Below are 25,289 nucleotides of genomic sequence, written 5' to 3' on the forward strand. Positions count from 1 at the left end.
TATCGCCTAACTCCAAATATTCGTGTTTAAATTAATGAAGCCTCATTTTTATCCAACATACACCGTCATACATCTCCCATTTAAAATGGCGTTCTTAATTAAAGGCTTTAAATACGATGATTTATACCCGTTTCAGGTAGGATTATATGCTTAATTGTAGTTGCATGTGGCAGAAATATTATAAAAAACAATACTCAATCTTTGTTTTGATAAAAAAAAACATTGTCAATTTTGCTTACTGAGGCCCGATGCGATTCGCGTTGGGCTTGCTACGTGGAACTATATAGGACCATCTCTTATCTTGAAACACGGAGGGTTGAGAGATGAGGTTTGTTATCTACTTGAGTTGATGAGACTGATACAACTCTGACAGGACTGACAATTGCTATAGATAGTGTGTATTTTACTGTATTACTTGTACATTAAAGGTACTGAAATGCTAGTAGGAACAATAAATGTTTTTCAGTAATGGATTTGTCATTGAGTAACAAGTAACATACATTAACTTGCTCATAATTTATTTCAATTCATTTGAGAGAATTTTTAACGTAATTAGAATTTTGTGCATATACAATTGTATGTAGTCAATCAATAAGAACAATTCACCATCATTATTAAATTATAAGAAATTTTTAAAACATGTTGACCATGTCCATTTATTGTTTTTTTTACACGTATTACATGTACATGAAATGAATTAACATATGCTGTATTCACTTATCATGTCCATTTGTTCATAACATTAAACAATACCAACATCTTTTTTGGATTTCTTGACTTTGGTTTATATAAAGCTCAATATAGGTAATAATTAAATAAATAGCACTAGAGTGTCAAAAACTAGAAGAATGCTTAAAATTCTTTATAACATAAAAGTCCACCTACTTTTTGATACTCAAGACTCTATTTGTTACATTTATCTTGTACAATGCCTATTGTTATTCAATATTTCACATCAAAAATATTGTTTACTGACATTAAATAATTAGTACACAATGGACATCTCCTTTTTATGGTATTATGAAATGTTATGATAGGGTTTATATCACCAAACTATAGCTAAACAATGTACAATAACAAGATATTGAGCACTCCATTTCTTGCTGTAGCATTCACTTTTATAATTATATTATTTTCTTAGCACTAACATACAGTTCTATCATATTATTCAAAATGACTAATAAAATTATAAGTTTCAATATACAGTAATACCTGCTATCAAATTTGTTTTACTAGTTCAATGGAAAGTGTTCTGCTCTTAGTTCTCGCACTTTTCAATACTATTACCAAATATATACAATGTTGTATACAATGTCCACTGTCATTCGAACCTTTAAAAATCATCATTTTGTAAGACAAAGAAATATATATTTTTCCAAAACCATTTGAAGCAATTAGTTTTTTGTTCACAAAACAATTCTGTTTAATATTTATTGAATAAATTAAAACTGTCCTGAGTTTGTTTGACAAAATAAATTATAATTCCAGTCATGCAATAAGTATACATAAAATATCTTTATGTTTGTTTTTCTTATGGCCAACATACAATGAGTAAGGGCAAAAAGTTAATATATAAAAGCAAAAATAAAAGAAAGGTTAAAGGGTTGAACCATTCAATATTAGAAATTACAGAAAGCATTATTCATTTAAATAGATCAACAACCTAATCCGTGAAATGTTTTGAAAATCTAGGTTTGATGAATGATAATATGGTGATAGAAGTAATCAACCAACCATGATTGTAAACCCAACCCGAACACATTTGATGGAGAAAAAAAAATAATCTTGATAATTGAAATGCTTATTTTTACAACTAAATTTTTAATCTGTATCCACATGTAACTTTCCCTTAACTAAAGTATGCAAAGAAAGAAACAATGTACCAAAAACAATAAATTTCTGTTACAAAAAAGAAAAGAAAGCACATGGTTATCATCAATTTTATTATATTCATCTCTTAAATTTGTGAATCAAACTTAGAATGAATTATTTATGCTGTAACATTTGTAAGCTCATTTCAAATTTCTCTAAATTACTTGATAAAGATATGCAAAATCCTTTAGAGACTGGGAATAATGGAAAATCTGGTTTACTTGCTGCTCCTTGATCAACACCAGCATCACATACTGCTCCCTGGAGAGACTGATCACTAGTTTCACCTGGTGTTGAATTGTTTATTTTAGAGTTATCTCCACTTACATTAGGGTTATCACAGATTGCTTTAGGGGATTGGGGATCAACACTTGTAGAATCATTTACTTTATGGCTATCACTAGTTTCTGTTTCTGTACCATTAGTTACAATTTGCGTACTGACAGCAGTGTCCAGGGTATCTCCATTAATTGTCTGTGTTGTGATGTTCATTTTCGAACATGGTGTGCTACTTTCTCCATATTTAATTGCTGGCTTTGAGATGGAATATCCAGACAAATCAATCCAATTCCTTAGTCGTCTTATCATTCTGATAAAAGTAAAAATTGTAATATGATTAAATAACGAAAATTAAAAGCTTCATAATGCAAAAATCTGTTATGATTTTTATGATATGTTTCTTCATTTGATCAATATTCAGCCTAAATATTGTTGGTGTCATCAACTAAGTAAGTAGATTATTGATAGAACATAAAATTAAGATTATATACCTTGGTCCATTGGCTAATAAATGATCCCTGACCTCGTTTTCAAACACTTTTGGTGGTCGAGTTGCCATAGCAGTCATTGACTAGAAAATAAGATATATATGAACTGTGAAAATAGTTAAGTTGAAAACATACAACGAGAATAGTTAATTTGAATAAATATGAAAGCAGTGAATAAATATACAAGGTACTGAAATGAAATGAAACAGGATTTAACATCTTAATTTTCTGCACCGACTAGGCTAATGAAGATGGGTATATGCCATACAGTGTACTATGAGAGAAATAAGGCCCGGAACAGCAGGGCTATGGATTACTCTTATATCGAATTCCAACTTTCAAGGGTTCTTTTATGTGAAGGCGTACATGGGATCTTGTTTTTATCATCCCATCAGAAAGACTAGACCTGTCCTTGCCAGACCCTCCAAAGAGAAATCAAGCTGGAAAATTTTTGAGAACTCTGTCCGCCAAAACCAGGATCGAACCCAAGACCTCCTTTTAGTGAGCCAGCGTATTACTCACTGAGTCACACCAGGTTAATGCAACCTAATGCCATGATTTGTATAATAACAGTTTTTATAATCATGCAATTTAATGGATTTCGCTGTTCAAGTTATAGGAAATGACGTAAAATAAATAAGCTTCTTTCTTTCATATATAAACACTGTGTATAAATGTTGAGAGTGCCCAAAAGATTTATCAAAGTCATTAAGGACCATAACTCTCTCCATAATTCCCAAAAGTCTTTTAAAATCAATAAGCTTCTGTATCTCATGAATATAAACACAGTGCATTGATTTCAAGACATTCAGATGAAAATTCTAGCCTCTAGAGTGTCCACAAGATTTGTAATAGACTTCTTCATCACATGACCTTAATTATTGTGTACAAATTTAAAAGTGAATCCGACGAAGATTTTTCAATGTGATCAAAGGTCATTACTTTGGCATTATTTGTTGAAAATCAATAAGATTCTTTGTCTTATTACATTAAACACTGTGTATAAAATTAAAATGAATGGGATGATAACTCTAGTCTCTTGAGTGACCACAAGATTTTTCATTGTGATCAAGGGCCATAACTCTGCCATTATTTGTAGAAAATAAACAGGCTTTTTGTCTCATGACCTTAAACATAGTGTATAAATTTAAAGTGAATGGATGATAACTTTGGACTCTAGAGCGTCCACAAGATTTTTGCCTGAATGGCGCAATTGAGTTCCAGCAGACAAACTGAAAATTTCAGTGAAATAATAAAGAGTTAATTTTAATTAAAATACTAACTTGAACAAGTTTAAGTATAGCCATCTCATTGTACATTCTACTGTTTTCATGTGCTTGTTCAGATCCCTTTTGTTTCTCATAACCTGCTTCATTATAATAAGGTTCTTTTACCAAAATCAGTCCTATAAAACAGAAAATCTAATATTTATTCAAACTCTTTATCAAATCTTCCCTGCTTTCTATTTAAATATTTAAACAAAAACAAAAAAACACTAAGAAATCAGGAATTATCAGTTGTACCCAAGAATGAATGGTGGAAACATGAATCAGCTGCAATGAAAAATATTAAGTAAATTATGTATATATTTACGTATTGACATTTAAGAAAGAAATATTTACCTTGAACAGAAACAAATATCTGTAATAGATTTGATTTACTACACCATAACTCATTTCCCTGAAATAACAATAAGGTTTATTTAATTCACAGACATTAAAGCCCTCATATCAAATTCTGTGTTATTATTTGAATTTTATTGGAATATTTTGATTCATTTGAAATGATCAATTTTTTGGATTTTTTTTTGATGCCAAAAAAACTATAAATATGTCAAATAGTTTTCTGTTTTCTTCTTTTAAAAATTTGTTGATTTCATTGAATCAATTAAAACATTTTAAAGAAGACAAAAACCAAATTAAATTTCATTTCTTTCAATTGGTGTTGAATAATGAATACTAAAACATCAGTTAGAATAGCCTTGAATAATAATTTGAATTAGAACAGTTTAATGTCCATTCCTCAACAAACACTAAGTCATTTTGGGACTAACACATGGTTCAATTTATTTCAATAATTCACTTGCGCGTAGGGTGTCTTTAGCAGTGGGAGGAAACCGGAAGGCCCGGAGAAAACCCACTAGGCTGGACAGGCAGCCTGGCTCCTTGTCATGTACACCCGGGAAATTGAAACCACGTCAGTTGACTCAATGACAGTCCTTATGATACAGCGCACACGTGCTAACCATGCGGCCATCCAACCCCCCAATTTTGCGTGAAATAAGTCTTGAGAAGTTCAATATTTTATCGTAAAATACAAATGACACATTGCTACTTTAATTAATTCCTTGTTTTACAGTAATTAGTAATCGAAATACCAAGCTCACCTTTCCAGACCATGTACCTAGTAAACTGATACACACTTTACCATCTTCATATAGATTAGGATTTAATCGTTCCGTACAGTATGATATATAATGGAAAGATGGCGGTGATACAGGGTAATCAGATGATAGTTGTAGATCAAACACAAATAAACCATCTTCATAAGGTGTATTAGACGGTCCAACAACCATCACAGAATATACATCCTGTAATAAAAAAAAGTACATAAATAATATGAAAATGGATTTAATGGAAAACTTTCTGCACCAACTAGGCTAATGAAGAGTTAGACACATAAAGTGAGATATTCAAACATTCAATAAAAAAGTACATAAATAAATTTTTGTTAGCTATATGAACTCCTGGAAAGTATATGAACACCTAAGGTATATGAATTCCTGGAAAGTATTTGAATTCCTCAAATGTATATGAACACCTCAATAGAAAGAGTCAGCATCACCCATCACTATATCAACACTTTTCAGTACAAATAAAATGAGGTTCTCAATCCCATTCAGAATAATATAAATATTATTCAAAGTTTACTGATATACAGGTATATAATAATAGGATAAACTAACTAGCAGTGTTATTTAAAGTGGGGCAACAAAAGAAAGATCACCCAATTTCTAATTCATATTGGTTATTAGGATATTAATCTCATTTAATAAATCACAATTTGAGAATTGCTTCAATTGCATATTCTAGCTACCCTCATTCATTAGCATGTACATGTAGTATAAAGATCAATGTAAAGCTATTAATTGTCAAGTTTATTAACAGTTGTCAGTCTACCACAAAACTTACCATTCTATCTTCAAATCCTTTAACTATTATACCGGCTGGAAGACTTGTCTGTAATAACTTTAACTAAAATACAAACAAATATACTTAATAAATAAAGATCTCTGTTAGTCAGACCCAAAAAAAAAGGGGTTCTGTTCCTGTAACAGATCGAAAATAGGGTAGGTTCCTTCAATTGGACCTGTAAGTGTCTCATCCGCTATCTCTAAACATTAAGTTTATAATAGGTATATTGAAAATCTCTGCACATCAACTTTCAATTTTATGGTACAATGAATCGGCATCAGTATCTGTCGTGGAACATGAGACATGAATAGATTTGTGGATGGAGTTCTTGGATAATCGTTTGAAAAGGCTAGATTATGATTTAAATATTCTTTGGGGGAAATGAATGCATTTTAATTGTTCTACGCTACAAAATATAAAAAAAACAAACAAAACTAGCCTAGTGATCGGAGGCAATTTTGTTCATTGTTCAAGGGAAAGAACTTGCCATGAAAAAGTAAAGAATCATATCGTGCCATCGTATGAAATAGGTCTGTAATAAATCTAACTTATCTTTGTTTTAAATACCGATCGAGTAGATCCTATCCATCAGTTTCAAATATACATCCGCTTGTTTTTCTCCAATTGCATGCCCTTATTTATTAGAATGTTATGGGGGTTATAGCTTTTCAGAATGTACAGGGGTAAATCTATACAAAGCCTGTAGTCTTGATTTTCAGGTCAGTTAGCAATCTGATGTCAACAGTATGGGAGTTTTTTTTTTTTAAACTAATTGTATGCTGAACCAGCCTATTCCTATCGATAAAGGCAGACTCAAAGATGACATTTATATTCAGCAAAAAAATTTTCATGATTTCGGTAGGCTTAGAATATTCTGAACAGTCGTTGGGTACAGAACATTTTTATTATTTCTTTTGACACTAAAATATTTTTTAAGATTCAACAGGTTTTGTGATAGGTGGGGGGCCTTGTAAACAAACTGATCTAAAAACATTCCAACTAAAAATACAAATTTACATTGATATTACATTAAAAGATCAGCCAGGACACATTGAGGAAAACTTAAAAATGTCTATAAAGTAACATATGAATTGCAGCTGAATAAAGGGGAATATATAAATACTGTACAAACCTCTTTTTGAACAGCAACCATGAAAGATCTTGAGTTCTTAGGAGTATGGTTGTTGCTATAGTAATGATGGCCTAATGGTAAATCTCCATAATACTGAAAACCTGAAAATATAGTCCCAGAAGATAAATAAAATATCAAGATACAACAGCAGATGTGGATCACATAATGTTGAAACAAATTTTCAACAAAGTTTGTATGTATGAACTGAATCTGTGGAAATGATTTGTCTTGGGAATAATTTTGTTAAGATAGCAGTCAACAAACTTAAGACTGATTGACACAATCAACAAACTTAGACTAATCGAGGTGGTCAACAACCTTAATCTGATCGAGGTGGTCAACAACCTTAGACTGATTGTAGTGACCAACCCTAGAGGCCTGGATTACTAAAACTAACTTCTCACACATAAAAATAGAAAACAAACCTGTAAGTGAAAGTGGGGATCCTAACTCTTCTATTGCTATTCTACAATCATCCAGACTAACAGATGTAGCTAATTCTTCTTCTGTTTTATTATCTTGTGCTTGATGTTGTTGACACATTCTCTCAACTAAATCCTCATCGTCATTCTCGCGAGATTCTTGAACTACCTCCGGTGAGGAATTTTTGACATCATTGGATGCATTTGTTGAATCAAATGGCATGGTTAGATTCTCAATGCAATGATGATTCAGTTCTGATTGAACTTTAGAATTAATAATAGCATTAAGACGTAAGTTTATTTTTAAACAAATGGACAACTTTCTCTCTTGTGCGATTTTGAGCTCAATCAACGATTCATTTGTTTCTGCAGCTGTGGAAGTATTGTTTGTATTATCACAAATAGCCCCATTTTTCTCTGTTGCCCCAGCTAACGGCTCTGCTTTGTCCATATCACGAGAATTACTGTCTGAAACGCCATTAGATAAACATGCATGATTATTTGAGTTACTATCAGAGGAACACATTCTATTCATGGAGTCTATATCACAGTTAGATTGACTAGAGCTATCTTCGGCTGTCAAAAGTGGGAGAGAAGTAGAGCTACAATCATCGGACTTGGGTTCTAAACTAAATGGATTATCAGTGATAGATTTGGCGGTGTCCCCATTTACCATAAAATCTCCTGGACTAGAGAGAGGTGATAAAATCGAATCATCAAGATCCATCTCTGATTCTATGCTTTGACTTTCCTTCAATTTCCTCTCAATCAGGCCATGGTTCCACGTATTATATAACTGATTTAAATGCTTCGTTATTTTTTTCGTTTTCTCTTCACGATGTATTTTACGCAGGTCATTAATCCATGCAACTAGTTCTTCATCTTCAAAATATTTAGTTTTCAAGATTTTATCAATGCCTTTACAACTTTTATAAAATCTTATGATAATTTCGTAGATATGTGATAAATCCAACATGGCTGAAGTTGTTGCGGTCAATATTTCACCTTGTGTAGTTAGGGCATGGTGAGCTTCGGATATTTTCATGATCAATTCTTCTTTAGCACTTTCTGTTAGTTTACAGGCCCTTTTCTCTTTTTCACTGTAAAATAAGAAAGAAAATACCCTCAAACAATTGCAAATTGATGTTGATAGAGCACCTGTAATCCAACTGACTTTAAACTGCTCTGCTCGGTGGCACAGTAACAATATACATACATTAAATTCCTGATACGCCATTTGCATTTTCGCTAAAATATCATATTTCTCACAGCTTAATTCATGTACTCAGTTTGATTAATTAACATTTAATTAAGAAATCAAATTCAAAATACCAACACTAGATAATCTTTTGGCTTTGATTCAATCAGGTTTCCCAGCTACCGATAAAAGATGGCGGGTCTTGTTATGCTTGAGCAGCATAGACCAATGAAATTTCAATACCACATATATTTGTAAATATGGAACAGAATTGACTAATATTCCTATTTGAGATTCATCTTTAACAATAATGTGGTTTTCAAGTGATTGATATTGCGTAAAATGGCGCATCAGGACTTTAAAACACATCACAGTGAGAAAAGGAAGAAACAATAATTCACATACAAATAAAATTGAAACCCATATATCAAAAACTTTTCATGCAGAATTTTCAAAAGAAGGCGGTGCCGGTAAAAAATCTCCAGTCTGTTAATAAATGAAATAACACAGTCAGTAGTCTTACCTTTCATCTTTTTCAACATCCTCATCATCTATTTCTTCTTCTGTTTCTGTTTCCCATGATGCATCACTCCCTGATGAACCACTTTCACTTTCACTATCACTAGAAGAACTGTGGTCTGAATCGCCAAATTCACTTAACTGTTAAAAATAATTCATATTATTGTGATTACTGATAATGCAATGGCTGAATTTTTTAGTATGGGAGATACAGGCTTTTAGGTTAAGTTATATGTACTGAGTTATCTTTTTCTCTACAACAGCACAATATTTTGTTGAAAATATTTCTGTCAGTAAAGTATGTTATGGGATATGTTCAATCCAGGTCGAGAAAGTTTATCTTGATTTTCCAGCATGGTTCCACTTTGTCAACAGTGCAGGACAGAGGGCCTGGCAAAGGGACAACCTTGGCAGGCAGTAAAAGAACCTTTGACACTTGAAATTCGGGCTGTGCAGAAAACTAGGACGTTAAACCCCATTTCCTTTCATAACTATATATAAAAGAATTATAAGCTTACATCATCACTAACTATATATAATTCTTGTGGACAACATTCACTGATATTACCATTAGACCATTTTATATTTAAAAATCCTTCTGAGTTTAATCTGTATACTTGTCCTACAGCTTCTAATTTCTGTTCTGTATCCTGTAGATTATTAAAGCAAAGGAAAGGTTTTATCATCTCATCAACACATTACTTTATATGTTAATTGTTTAAAATTTCTTATCTACTTTTCATCAAACCAGTATTTCTATATGCAGTGTTCCATCGGTGAAAGCTACTAAAATTCTTATCTCTTGATCAAACCAGTATTTCTTTATGTGGTGCTCTGTCCGTCAAAGCTACTATAGGGTAACACAAGACAGGATTTGGGATACTTTTGAGCTAAGTGACTTGCATCTCACAATTCCTACTCTTTATACATAAACTAGCCAAGGAATTTAGTCAGAAAATGTAAATCCTGATTGTCCTAAAGCAGGTCCATAACTAAGAGGGGAGGGGGGCACAGAGGGGACAAAAAGTTTCGCTCCTCCTGTGAAAAAATTGTTCAGCATTAAAAAAATAGATATACATTGTCCGTCAATTTTACAGCACCCCTAAGAATACTTCCCCCCCCCTCGTTGCTCTGAGCTAGTTACGACCCTGTTCTAAAGTATGTAAATGTGCATCTACAGGGCTCAAAATTAACCCTCATTTCCCATTAAACTACAGGATTAGTACTACTGTCAATAGATATTTCAATAATCTTCAAAACAATTTTTATGTTGAATAGTTGAGAACATACACATCTTTTATTTGTAAACTTTTTTCATAATATTTACCGTAGTTTACATTATATATATTCACGTCCTGTTCATGACATCCTGTACTTACCTCAAAACCTCCAACTCTAATAACACTATGTCCTGGTCGAAATTTATAGTTAGGATGATCTTTAATATCATAAACACTAACTTCATGTACATCAGTTAATACTGTAGGTCTGTAATATATTTATATATACTGGTTTAGTCATGTGAAGAATACATGTAGGCAACAAGAATACATTAAAAAAGTCTTCACAGACATATTTTAGTGAATAAAACTCCCTTTTCCATCACAATAATTGATTCGCAGGGAAATAAACTGACAATTTACAATACTAAACTTAGGCTGTCTGTCTACAGTTAGCTCCACTTGAGAACAGACACTAAGCTAGTTGACCGTCAATTTAAGTCTTAAATCGACGATTTTAGTCGAAAACACTGAGTATATTTCAAGAATTTTATTGAGTATGTCTATCTATTCTGCTTCTATTCAATAAAATTGAAAAAGTTTATCGAGTCTTTGAGTGTATAACAGATATGAAACGAAGTAGTAACACGTTACAACACAGTATACTAATTTTTGGATATTGCGACCATTTAGGGTAGAGATCTTTTCTTGAGGAATGAAGTAGATGGGTCTCTGTGTGCAGAATGACAATTTATTTGTCATAAAGTTAATTATTTCACAGAATCTTAATTTCGTAAATACCAGTAAAGATATAAACTTAAAATCTTGATACCATCAGCTTTGTTTACAAGCTAAATGATAATAAAAACAAGTCTTACCTTTTAGATTTACCAACATCATATGGTTTAACCCATTTTATATGACAAGTTCTAGCTTTATGATCACAATCTGACACTACACCATAATTACTACAAGCTTGTGTATCTGAAATATACAGTATCATACTAACAAACTAATCACAAGTACTACAAGCTTGTGTATCTGAAATATACAGTATCATACTAATAAACTAATCACAAGTACTACAAGCTTGTGTATCTGAAATATACAATATCATACAAACAAATAAATCATAACATCTTATAAATAAAATGGGTTTTAACATCCTTCAACTTTTATGCACCTAGACCAGAAGACCTTAACACCTTAACCGTACATATGTATCTAGTTGGAAGATTCAATGCTATAGACTAACCCTCTACATACAATGCTTATCAGTGCTGAAATTTACTGTACATGAAGCTACTGCTTTCAAAACACTCTAAATGGGAAAGGTATCAAAGACATCATCTAAATTTTGTAAGACTAAATGAAAAGGTTCAATCTTAAAAATGAAAGCATTTTGATAAACATTTTCTCAAACTGAAATTTTACATTTCTTAATTTTATATATATTTAATTAACTGACTAAATTAATCCCAAAACAAGACATAAAAAACTAAAAGTTTCTACAGGAAAATTCACAAATTTAAAGAATCCCAAATACCTTCATCGCCAATCAGTTAAATTTTACATTTCTTAATTTTATATGTATTTAATTAACTGACTAAATTAATCCCAAAACAAGACATAAAAAACTAAAAGTTCTACAGGAAAATTCACAAATTTAAAGAATCCCAAATACCTTCATAGCCAATCTGTTAAAGCGACTGAACGTTCTTTGAGGGGTTTTAAATCCCTTACAAACTACAGAATTGTAACAGTTGAATCTCATTTTGACCCTAGTCTGTTTATATCCTCTGCAGTGGATATCAAACATTGTGAACTTGTTGAACAGATATTCCTTTTATAGATTCTACTTTCACAATATTGTAATCCTTCAGAGGCATTTAGTAACTGGATAGAGCAATAAACTCGGTAATTGTTCTTCCATAAGTATGTTCTATTGTAGTTTCAAGCTTTCAAGTATTTTAACCCTCAAATGATGATCAGTAGCTTCAAGCTGCCAATGTGTACATTGGACTTTGGAAATTAAAATTCACAGTATGAAGCAGAGTGAGAGAAAAATGGGGTTTAACATCTACTCAACACAAACCATGTTATTTCAGGAGTAACATTTTGTATAATTTCTTTTCAATAATTCGCTTGTGGAGAGAAAACCCACGAGGTTGGACAGGCAATTCTACTCCTTGAGATTGAAACCAAGCCACTTAGGTCAATAACAGAACTTATGATCTAAAGCCCATGCCTTAACTTCTTTGAGCTGATGGCTTGATGGACAAACAATGTGCACCCAATCACCAATGTATGGGAATGAATATTTTTTAATCTAAACCAGAAAATATCTATAAAACAAAAATTGTTTAATTCTTCTTAAAAAGAAAAAAAAACTGGCACCAAAATGATTCAGATCGAATAAGTGGTATGTTTACCTTTTTTACTGACTATGGTTAGAAAAAATATAATTTTCAATTAAAATTAATAGTATATCTTGACAATAATTTAATGTAGTTGTCCTTGATTTAATCATCTTGTGACATATATCAGTATATTTAAATAATTTATCATAACTGTTAACATTAACCTTTTAAAAACAAAACAGATCTTAAATTTCCACCCTAAATTTTACATCACAATATATAGTATGCAGACGATGTTTGTTTTCTTACCTTTAGCATCAACAACAAAATCTCCTGGAAAGAATTCTAGTTCATCTAAATGATGGATAGGATATAAATCCGCTGATAGAACATTAGATTCTTCTGATCCATCCTATAATATTCAATCACATATATCAAGGGTATTATGGAAAAGTTAAACAGTTATAACCATTTGAAGTTTACATTTAATTACCGGTAGTTTCTACTGAGTTCATGCCACCATCTTTATACTACGATAGGCTTAATTAGAATGCAACAACAGTTTTTGCAGTGAAATACCACATATCTTTTACTTGGGTATATAACAGAACCAACTTGATTTCTTATTGAAGATTGGTTGCAGGCAACAAACCCTAAGCCCACAACAGCCAAGGCATCTGAGCAGTACACAATGGTTATGTATTTATTCTTTTGTAGTTAAGACAATAAAAACTGATAATCAGTAACACCCCATGTAATAATTATCAGTAACAATTAAAATTTGATTAGTCTCTAGATTTTACTAGCGAAAACATTGATCATACAAAACATGTACCAGTAATCAGATGATAACTTATGAGTGACCACAAGATTTTTCAAAGTCTTAAAGGACCATAACTCAAAACAATTTTATTCTATTTCTTTCATAGATAAATGAATAACAGCCAAACATACCTGCTACATAACATAAGTTTTAGATAAAGTATAACATATCTCGACAGGATTTCTCAGTCACTAAAGACCAGAACTCAAACAATATTATTCTATTTCTTTCATAGATAAATGAATAATTAACAGCTAAACATACCTGCCACATAACATTAGCTTTAGATAAAGTATAACATATCTCTACAGGAACTTTTTCTCCAACTGCTAAACTACGTTCTGGAAGATTAAATTTCATTCTTGGTCGACGACCTTTGTTTTTCTTCATCATTTTCAACTGAAGTGTGGGTTTCTTACGACTCTTCTTTTTCTTTCGACCTATAGAAATGATGATAAATGATAATGTGTGCTGTCGCCTTAAATTCTCTGAGTGTCATTTTGAGGGAGTGAGTAATATCTTGCAAACTACGGTGTTGTGAAAGTTGAAGCGCTAAATGGTATATCAGTCCAAAAATCGTTCAATTCTGTTAAGTATTTACAAAAATATGATGAACTCAACATAATACGTCAACATTAAAAACCCTCTGCAGACGATTTCGTTTCCTAACTTAAATGTTTAATGATCAATTTAGGTACATTTCAGAGTTGATTAAGGTATCATATTAAGATATGATATTATCAAAGAAATATAAATGATGCACAAAATTTTTAAAGAATTACAAATCTGTTATCTGTTTTACAATGCAGACGAAATTTACAAGTACACATACTTTCTTAAACAATGGTGCATACATGACAGACCTGATCACCAAAGAAAAAATTTCAGAGAAGAATCATAGCAATTGCTTACCTGCAGATGATCCATGAGATGAACCGGAATGTACGGAACTAGCATCTGAATCATCTGACTCTTCATCAATATCTTCATATTCATCATCACCATCATCACCACCATCTTCACCATCAACACCATTTAAAACAGCATCTAATAAACTACCTTCTGTTTTATTCTCACCATTTTCTACCTGTTTATAATAATAATAAATACATATTAATAAATATCAACACTTATGGTCTTGAAGCTCTATTGCAAAGGTTGATCTTTTTTATTCAAATTTTTGTCTTGCTGGATTTGAGTCCTGAGGATCTACCTTGGTCAACTCTTGGTTAGTGAGCCAGCACCTTACATGCAGAGCCACTATGACTCCCTTATCTTTCTAATTTAATTTTCAAACAATTAATAAGATAAATTAGTTAATTGCCAAACATAACAACACAGGGTACAATTTTATGGGTACACAATTACTGAGTTTAATACTAAGTCACGTTTCGATGAGGATACTCAAGCAAATGATAAAGACGAGAGTATCCCCGCCGAAATGTCGCTTAGTATTAATCTCAGTAATTATGCATTCATAAAATTAATTAAAATTGTACCCTGTGTTAATATGTTCAATTACTAAATGCTAATCAAAGAAGAATTGCCATACATGTTCCTTATCTTTCAAAGTTTCTGATATTTGATCTCCTAGTTTAGTTAAACCATCTGGAACAACAGATTCTTTAGGTGGTGTAGTCTCTATTTTATCACATTCTTTTATTACATAATAAGCTCTATCTCCTATCTGTACACTACAGTGGCAAAACCAATCTAACTGAAATAATCTAAAAATAAAATTTCAATAATGTATGGTCAATATTTTTGCAATTAAAGTTGAAGGTCTACTTTTCATTTCAGGTAAGACTTTATACTAGACAAATTGCCCGGATCCCATATTAACTAATTGAAAGAATCTAAAAATAGATTTCAATAATTTATGGTCAATATTTTTTCAATTAAAGGCCCATTTTTCATTTCAGTTATAATTTTATATTAGACAAAATGCCAGAGTCTCATTTTAACTCAATCAATAGTCTTAATGTCTTTATCATACTTGTACTTTTTCACCCTTTCATATCAATTTGATATTCGTTATTGCTTAGGAGTTTACAGAAATTAACCCTAATTTTGTATTCAATATCATTAGCATTAATTCTGTAAGCAATTCCAACCAAGATTTTAGTTATTAGTCCAGTGTCTCTTTAATGAACTAAAGAATAATAATATATAAAAAGATAGGTTGCCAGGCAACGAAACATACGCCCACAGCAGCTAAATCGTCCGGGCAGTCAACAAGAGTTGTCGCATATTTTTAATTTTCGGTAATGAAACATTTATAATACACTAAAATCGGATATTAACTTTGGCCTCTAGAGCGTCCACAAGATTTTTCAAAGTGATCAAGGGCCATAACTCTGGCAGTAATTATCGCAAATCGCTGAAAATCAAAAGGCTTCTTCGTCTCATGACCGTAAACACTGTGTAAAAAATTTAAAGTCAATCGGATATTAACTTTGACCTCTAGAGTGTCCACAAGATTTTTCAAAGTGATTAAGGGCCATAACTCTGGCAGTAATTATCAGAAATCGCTGAAAATCAATAGGCTTCTTCGTCTCAAGACCTTAAACACTGTTTATAAATTTAAAGTCAATCGGATATTAACTTTGGCCTCTATAGCGTCCACAAGATTTTTCAAAGTGATCAAGGGCCATTTCTCTGGCAGTAAAAATCAATAGGCGTCTTCGTCTCATGACCTTAAACACTGTGTATGAATTTAAAGCCAATCGGATATTAACTTTGGCCTGTAGAGCGTCCACAAGATTTTTGAAGTGATCAAGGGCCATAACTTTGGCAGTAATTATCGGAAATAGCTGAAAATCGATAGGCTTTTTCGTCTCATGACCTTTAACACTGTGTATAAATTTAAAGTCAATCGGATATTAACTTTGGCCTCTATAGCGTCCACAAGATTTTTCAAAGTGATCAAGGGCCATAACTCTGGCAGTAATTATCGGAAATTGCTAAAAATCAATAGGCTTCTTCGTCACATGACCTTAAACACTGTGTATAAATATAAAGTCAATCGGATATTAACTTTGACCTCTCTAGAGCGTCCACAAGATTTTTTGAAGAGATCAAGGGCCATAACTCTGGCAGTAATATCGGTAATCGGTGAAAATCAATAGGATTCTTCGTCTCATGACCTAAAACACTGTGTATAAATCTAAGATCAATCGGATATTAACTTTGGCCTCTAGAGCGTCCACAAGATTTTTTGAAGTGATCCAGGGCCATAACTCTGGCAGTAATTATCGGAAATCGCTGAAAATCAATAGGATTCTTCGTCTCATGACCTTTAACACTGTGTATAAATTTAAGATTAATCGGATATTAACTTTGGCCTCTAGAGCGTCCACAAGATTTTTTGAAGTGATCAAGGGCCATAACTCTGGTAGTAATAATCGGAAATTGCTGAAAATCTATAGGCTTCTTCGTCTCAAGACCTTAAACACTGTGTATAAATTTAAAGTCAATCGGATATTAACTTTAGCCTCTAGAGCGTCCACAAGCAATTGTGGACGCCGGACGGACGGACGGACAGACGGGGTGACGACAATATACGACCACATTTAAATGTGGGCGTATAAAAATTCACCTCTTTAATTTATCTCCCTCAACAATATTAGGTGGTGGTTCTACTTTAATTTGTGGATCTTCTACATGCGAAAAACCTCGACACAACCAATGTACTTCTACACTTTCTGTTTCAATCTAAAATTTTATAAAGATCAAATTAAAATACATTTCAAGACAGAATACAATGCTTGTCCAGACTTCAGTTTACTATTGTATAATCCAGTGTAACTCAGAGTTCAGTTTAAAATATGGAGATTGTAAGTCTATGACGACTGCACAGACATAGATTCAATATTACAAAACCCAGTGTCTCTCAGTATTCAGTTTAAAATCTGATTATTTAAAATTATTATAAGCCCATGGACCTCGAATTAACTTTTCAAACTTGGAATTTTAAATCTATGATGCTTGAAAAGACTTAGATCCACACTTCTATTAACCAGCAGTTGCCATGCAAGATACGCCCCCATTTTGCAGGAGATGGATAGAGAATAAGCTAAAAAAAAAAAAAAAAATACCTGATTTTTCGTACAATCAGGGGCCATAAAGGAAATGAGATCTTTGGGATATAAACATATATTTTAAGTTTTACAATTTTTGCGTACAGGTAGCGGCCATTTTGTTGGGCAGTTTCGTTCCGATTTTTGCGAAATTCGAACTCAACCATCGCCAGGGTGTAACAATGATATATTTTTTACGATTTTTAAAATTGGATAAAAGTTTCGTACAATCAGTGGCCATCATCCAGGAAGTTACGGTCCGATATGAGTGAGTATCAAAAGGAACCGAGATCTTTGAGATATAAACACATGTTTTTAAGTTTCATCAAAATCGGATCAAAATTGTGACCTTACATACTTTAACACTATTTGAATACAGGGAGCGGCCTTTTTGTCCGGCAGGTTTGGTCCGATTTTCTTGAAATTCAAACTCAACTATCATTATGGTGTAATGTTGATAAATACAAACAGTTCTTTAAATCGGATAAAAATTGTGACCACAAGCTAAAAACAATTTTTTTTGTATAATCCTAGGCGACGATAATATACTTCCAAAAGAAAATATAAATAAAGAGAGTAGAATGCAAAACCATTTGAATAACATAACCTTAGATGAGAAAGTAAGTTTTTACACTTACAAAATGTTAGATGCTATAAAAGATGATTTTGTCAAACCCATGACTATGACTTTGTTTTTAACCACATGAAAATGTACTCATAAAAATTGTTAAACATTTTCAAAAATATTTTGCCCATTTTTTGTTATTCTGTATTGACATAACCTCATGTTGCCAATTACTAATTCAATTGTCAACTTATATAGTGTCAGTATTAGAAACTATACAATAATAATACATACTTTACAGAGTGTGATATATTATATTGATTTCTGACAGCTGGCTGGTATTCAGATTATAATACACAAAGGTACATTTTATTGTAGTTTGATAATAATAACAGATTTTCCTAATGTCACAGCAGTATAATAAAGCCAGAAAGGACTAAAATCTTGATAAACATCTTACCAACATTGCCCTACTGAACAAAAGATATCTCTAAAATACACAAACTGTATATCTGTTTAGAGTTTATACATGTCATAAGGACCTGGGTGTTTACACAAATGTTAAAAAAATACAGCATTTATTATGATGGAAGGAACCATTGAGGAAAATCCTGAAAACCTTTTTGGTTTAATTCTATGGTATCTGAATGGCTTATTTTAGGTTTATCTTATATGAATATTAGGATAGCAAATTCTACTTACACTCCTAGTGCTTATCATAATTTTGATTACATTGAATAGGATAATTCTTATTTTCTTAAAACTATAAACGGTTATAACCTGTCTCAGAATAAAGTAATTTGAATGACATTTTCAATATATATTCATTTTGCATTATCTATTTTTGAACTACTACAGCAAGAAGGATCAAATCTATATCTAAATATTACATAATGTGTTTTATTGGTTACATGATAATATGATAAATAACTCACTGATTCAACAACAAACTGTATTGGACTGTGTTGTTTATGGTCCACATTTCGTGGATTATTAAACATCGTAGAATGAAGCCATTCAGCATCATGTAGATCTCCTAAACAACCTTTAAATTTTTCTTGAGGATAGCAACTACTGTTCCAAAATTCTGAATGCTAAAACATAAAATATTTATCACTATTCAATTCAATACATATTACCAAAAGGAGTACATTAGACCAGTTTTCTAAATATCGATAAAACTTGATCAGTAATTATATAGAAAACACTAACAATTCCATTGATCAGAGATATAGAGATCATTTAACAAATCATCTGCAATTGAATGTCAGACATATTTCAAGGTAGACGTCTAAAGTGACAGATAACAGTACATAATTAAACAGCAAATAAATGTGGATGTTGCTTACCCTAGATCTTTTATCATCCATATTATCAAATTCACACAAGTCATCTTCCGATATTTTACACCTAAAATTATAAGTAAGTTATTAGGCACTCGCAAAGTTAACATAATAGAATTTTACTGTATTTATGACACAAATAATTGTAATTTTATCATTAGTAACAAGTGAGTACCAGAATGACATGCTTAAATTATTCAAGAGCTAAATCTGCTTAATGAAGGTTTTTCTTTAATTATGCCTTAAATTTTATGTAAATTATTAATTCGACATTAATTAACTTACCAAGATAATAATCAACTCTCAATGCCATCATGTAGTCTAGATTATCAATAGATATAAATACGATTTGCGGTTGATGATTTAATGTAAAAATGGAAAATCAAGACTTTGTTCATTATTATAACAATGGTAGCAATGACAATCGAAATTGAAGCTACACTGTAATTGTATCGGTGATAACCTGGCTCAGCGTGAAGTAATTTGTCTGAAATTTCCAACATATATCCTGTTCATTATCTATTTTTTAGCTATTATAGCCAGAACTGTCAGCTCTTTATTTAAAATTACATAATGATAATGCCCCTTTAACATCTTGTTCATCTTTAAGCTATTTGAAAGATAACTGTTTTATAAAAGGACATTAAAGAGTAGATAGTTATCATTTTATTGACAACAAATTCACCTAAACTTTAAAAACAACAACCAGGTAATTTGTAATAATCTATGAATATTTTATTCTAAGCAATTCGTTGCTTGTTCATTAATATTAAGTGTTTTAATGAGCTATAATTGCTCATTGAAAAAAACCTATTTAGACTTAAGTATGAACATTCCTAACATTTCATAATTTCCAAGTACTTATAATTTCCAATAAATTCCTTACGATGCACAATTCAAAATTTTAATGCACTGAAGTTAAGTGGCAATAAGTCTATGAATGACAGAATAATTTGTCGTCCTAAACTGGCTTTTAACTATACTAATCGTTAGAAATTTTAAACTATGGTCCTTAAATATTCTGGAATTAAGTCCATTATTTATCTCTCTTATATAACATCACTGTCTATTATCAAACATTATTTTGGCAGCAATCAGCCACCCAATTTAAGAAATAGATTTTCAAAAATGTCTTTAGAATCATGGGGGTTTGTAAAATTCGATAAATCTGTAGATGACCATAATATAGCATGATTTAACTCCACCTAAAGCCTTAAAGATACATTATGGGAGATTCGGTAACGAGTTGGCAGTTCTCACTATAATAGTTAAAAACTAGATAATGTAAAGGCAATTTGGTGAAAATTTCATTCAAATTGATCCACTATGAACAGTGAACTAAGCGACTGAAATTCCCATAAGCCTCGGTCATCATTACTAAAGTCAGTACGATAAACAGCATAGTCTCGATTATCCATTTAATCGTTTAATAGAGAAGGAAAGTTATGCAGTAAATCGGCTTACAATCCACTAAAGATCGCAGGCTAGCGCTGCCATCTAGAGTTGATTATGGCCTGGATAGGTTAATTAATGTCTAATTAATAATTTAGATAACATTTCAGGCCTAAAGAAAGACCTGAAATAGGCAGATTTAGCTCTTGCATAATGCATGTTTAATGGATTTGATTTTATAAATTAATAAGAATATTGCTCCTGACTAGTACTGTAACACAAACCTTGCTCCATCTGGCATTCTTATGGTTATTTTTCTGTTTATATTCTCAATTCCACCAATCCAGGAATCCAGAGTTACTTCCCCTGGATTTGTATCAAATTCCTAGAAGATCATGAAAAAAATTATATTTCATATAGATGATCTTGAATCTATTTATTAATTAATACAATACAGAAAATGTGCTGTAGATTAATAATTATGTACAATGTAACTTGTGCATAAATAACATAACATGATCAGTGTAAAAATATTGACCACCTCTGTACAGTGTTGTTCATTTTCATTAAATTGTTTTCTTCGTGAACATACATTATCGCCAATTCTATCATCAAGAGTATATCAAAATTTGACATTACTTATGTAATCCTAGTTGTCAATACTGAGTGACGTAATATTTATTGATCTGCACTAGGAACATGATTAGAAGTATTGATCAGTTTGTAAACTACTGGCCTATTACCGTTATTGTCAGTAAATTATGGACTTTCCATCCTCATCTAATTCTCTTATAAGTACAGATTGTGTTATTCAGTTATTTGTGTAGAAATTACTAGATTGTTTTGTTTTTGCAGTCTGTGAATCAAATACATGATATATACAGAACTATTATTATATTATATATTATCTACACATTCATGACGGGTAACCACCAACAACCAATAAGCGTATTCAAATTCTTATAAGAACTTAAAAAATGATAAAATTTTCCAAACAAAATTAAAATTGAAAGACAAGAGTGAGTTACCTTTTTTTTTTTTTTTTTTTTAACTAATTCCATTATTGAAAAGGCTGAATAATCAATAAGCTTATGTAATCTTTTAGGGGCATTTAGTAACTGGACCGAGCAATAAACTATAACACATGTAAAAACATCTATCAATTTATTATGAATATGTACTTACATCTATAGGTATAAGATCTTTAGAGTTGATATTATAAATATATTTATCTGTTCCAAGTATATGAACATGACAAATAATATCCATATCTTGTACAAAGCCTTGTTGACTATCTTTACCATTAGTTATCCTTCTTATAACATCACCGGGCATAACAGATCTATCTACCAATATCAACTGAAAATAATAATACATAATACGTCAGCGCATGGAGTCGATGACAAACATTAACGGACTAAAATAATGTAAATATTGGAAACAAGTGGCTATGATATCGTTTTGTGGGGAGTATTTATGCAAATCAAAATGGCTAGATTGAAGAAAAAACATATGAGTGAATCGGCAGAGGTTAGATTGCCTGACATTACAAATTGTTGCAAAAAAAAAACCGAGCCGAAGCGAGAGCAGGTAAAATCGAGGCTTCAACGAGGCATTGCATTCCTGTTCTTTTTTTTATTATATATTGTCTAGTTGAGTATGGTATATGCATATATGTATACAGATAGAAGGTCAGATTCCTGTGCTGTTACTTAAACATGCATTATGCAAGAGCAAAATCTGCTTATTACAAGTCTTTCTATAGGCCTGAAATGTTATCTAAATTATCAATTAGACATTAATTAACTTATCCAGACCATAATAAACTCTCGATGTCAAGGCTAGCCTTCGATGTTGGCTGGATTAGATTCATATATGCCGCTAACGGCCGTTGATAATTAAATCAATAAAAGTGGATAATCGAGACTAAGCTGTTTATATTAATGATTTTAGTAATGATGACCGAGACTATGCCAAAATTTCACCCGCTTCTTTCTCGGCTCATAGTGGATCAATTTGACTGAAATTTTTAGCAAATTACCTTTACACTATCTAGTTTTTAACTATTATAGCGAGAACTGCCATCTCGTTATCTTATCTCCCATAATGTATCTTTAACAATATATGTTGATTTAACGTTGACAAAACTTTTAATATAGTAATCATATGCATGCCTATGTTTATCAGATAAAATTCATTCCTGGGCACTAACAATACAAAAATAGAAATTTTTTGATCAGTGGGTCTTTTTTATTCAAATACTGGTATATGTTTATAAATTATCAATAAAATAACTAAAATATACTGACACCTTTCTTCCAATATCTTTATTTTAACTAATTTATTAATTATTTTTGCACAACTTCACAGGAATCCCCTTGACCTTGGTGAAGTTTTACACATATTCTTTATGAATGACAATTGACAAGTGGATTTAAGAAATCTTGTATCCTTCAATACTTTATGAAGTGAGTATCAGCTGTACATACAAACAATTGTTACCGTACATTTATTGTGAAACAGTCAAGTGTGTAGCAAAAGTAGCTTCATGTACATGTAGCAAGGATTTATAAATTACTGTGCAATTAGGATGAACATTAGGCAGTGAATTTAGCCCTACTAAAAAAAAAAAGCAAGACATGGGCTTAAAATACCTTTAACAATGTTATACTGTATTAATGACTCATATACTTGTGATAAAAACTATCAACTAATTTCTAAATATAAATATATAAAGTAAGAATTTTGCAAAGTGTTTCAACAAACCACATGTATTTGAAATAATTGCTTGATGCATTGTTTCTGTAAATTGACAGCTACAAGAATAAAATCTGAACAATTAAGCCTTAATGTTTCATATTTAGGCTATGTGGCTATATGTTTTTAAATATCGACTTTTATTAATTTAAGAGTTACAAATTGGTATCTTTATCACCAGATGTTTTTACTGATCTCATGTCATGCCTTCTTTATAATCTTACCATCTTTGGGGGTGTTGGCCGAATGGTTAGCACGTGCGCGCTGTATCACAAGGCCTGTCATTGAGTCAACTGGCGTGGTTTCGAATCCCCGGTTGTACGTGACAAGGAGTAGAATCAACTGTCCAACGTAGTGGGTTTTCTCCGGGTCCTTCGGTTTCCTCCCACTGCTACAGACCCCTACTAGTAGCCTACGCGCAAGCGAATTATTGAAATAAAAATTAAACCATATGTTAGTCCCGAAATGACCTAGTTTGAGTCGAGTGGACGTTAAACCCCATTTCCCTCTCTTCTTAGCATCTTTGATTTCATTTTATGAAAAAAAAAATTGGATCGACTCTTCCTCACTTGATGTCAAGTCGACCTTTTCTTCCGAGCCAATCAATAATCATTCCATCTTTATCACTATTCTAACTGTGTCACTGTAATATGCGGTTAATTCAGTGGAATTGTTTTTAATTCTAGAATCCTTCGTTAGTGTATTTACCTTACTTTCTTCAACCACGGTTTCTTTGCCATCCGGATGCCACGCGACACGCACGGACCCTCTTTTAACCCTTTCATCATCCATATCAGTATCATCTTCTTCATCTTCGCTGCTGCTGAGAAATTCTGAATTTTCTATAATCAAACCGAAAACATAGCCCTTGTCGGGGCTAACTTGACAGACAACGTCTTCGTCGAAGAGATTACAGGTAGCCATATTTAATCGAAATGAACGCTGGGAGTTACCGTAAATGATCAATGGGTGTCCCAGTATTATTTCTTGACTCAAATAAATAAGTAAAATAATGTAAGGGAATGCGTTATGACTTCCTCTATAGTAATTGAATTATCAAAGATTATTCATAATCATTTCAATATCACAGATAAGCAAGAGAAATTATTTTTTTGTATTAAACCGCAAATGTAAAGTATTTTAAGTGTTTTACGGTAAGTATGTACGGCTGACTAAAATCAGGGTACCCCAAAAATTATTCATCGGCAAACCAAATCTGAAAAGAAATAGTGGAAAATGTACAGATTCAGATATCGTTACCGGTACTCACAATTTCTAACGTTTCGAATAGTAAGTGCAGGGGGGGGGGGGCTGCACCACACACAATTGCACAAAACCAGTCCACGGACAAGACACAATACGCACAAATCACAAACAAACGTACATATCACGTTATTAAAATAAAATGGAAAGGAAGTAACAAAAAAGAAGAAAAAGAAAACGTGATGTAAAAAAGAAATAAATATGATAATAAACGGCTGTTTAGTTTAATCACCACAGTACTGTGCCACGAAAACAAGATAATCTATACGAAAAATGAAAATAATATGCAAGCAGATAGAAATAGCCTAAATGCTATGCTTTAATGTAGGCCCAAATCGATTTACTTTTCATACATAGCCCCAACTTTTCTAGAGAATGTTTTG

At 31.8% G+C, this 25,289-nt stretch overlaps 1 protein-coding gene across 1 annotated transcript; it reads right to left on the reverse strand.

The window, feature by feature from the left end:
- Nucleotides 1–501: 501 nt before the first annotated feature.
- Nucleotides 502–24,906, reverse strand: LOC126812563 ((E3-independent) E2 ubiquitin-conjugating enzyme UBE2O). Its single transcript, XM_050539018.2, has 22 exons — nt 24,352–24,906; nt 22,072–22,245; nt 21,171–21,271; nt 19,501–19,561; nt 19,087–19,245; nt 17,106–17,221; nt 15,060–15,234; nt 14,420–14,594; nt 13,772–13,947; nt 12,994–13,096; nt 11,203–11,308; nt 10,484–10,592; nt 9,623–9,754; nt 9,109–9,245; nt 7,391–8,487; nt 6,966–7,066; nt 5,831–5,893; nt 5,026–5,229; nt 4,262–4,319; nt 3,923–4,044; nt 2,643–2,722; nt 502–2,461 (listed from the first exon to the last, which is right to left on the reverse strand). Exons 1-22 carry the CDS (start codon nt 24,565–24,567, stop codon nt 1,987–1,989), a joined length of 4,140 nt encoding a protein of 1,379 aa, XP_050394975.2. The 5' UTR covers nt 24,568–24,906; the 3' UTR covers nt 502–1,986.
- Between the last annotated feature and the right edge of the window lie 383 nt (nt 24,907–25,289).

This window comes from Patella vulgata, chromosome 2 (genome assembly GCF_932274485.2).
Source record: "Patella vulgata chromosome 2, xgPatVulg1.2, whole genome shotgun sequence".
Lineage (NCBI taxonomy): Eukaryota > Metazoa > Mollusca > Gastropoda > Patellidae > Patella > Patella vulgata.

Excerpts from the sequence above, each read along its gene's own strand:
- LOC126812563 (XM_050539018.2), bottom strand. The coding sequence starts at position 24,567 with ATGGCTACCTGTAATCTCTTCGACGAAGACGTTGTCTGTCAAGTTAGC. Across the intron at positions 15,235-17,105 it reads GAGGGAGATAAATTAAAGAG|ATTATTTCAGTTAGATTGGT; the intron begins GTGAATTTTTAT and ends TTTTATTTTTAG. Across the intron at positions 7,067-7,390 it reads ATCCCCACTTTCACTTACAG|GTTTTCAGTATTATGGAGAT; the intron begins GTTTGTTTTCTA and ends CTATATTTTCAG.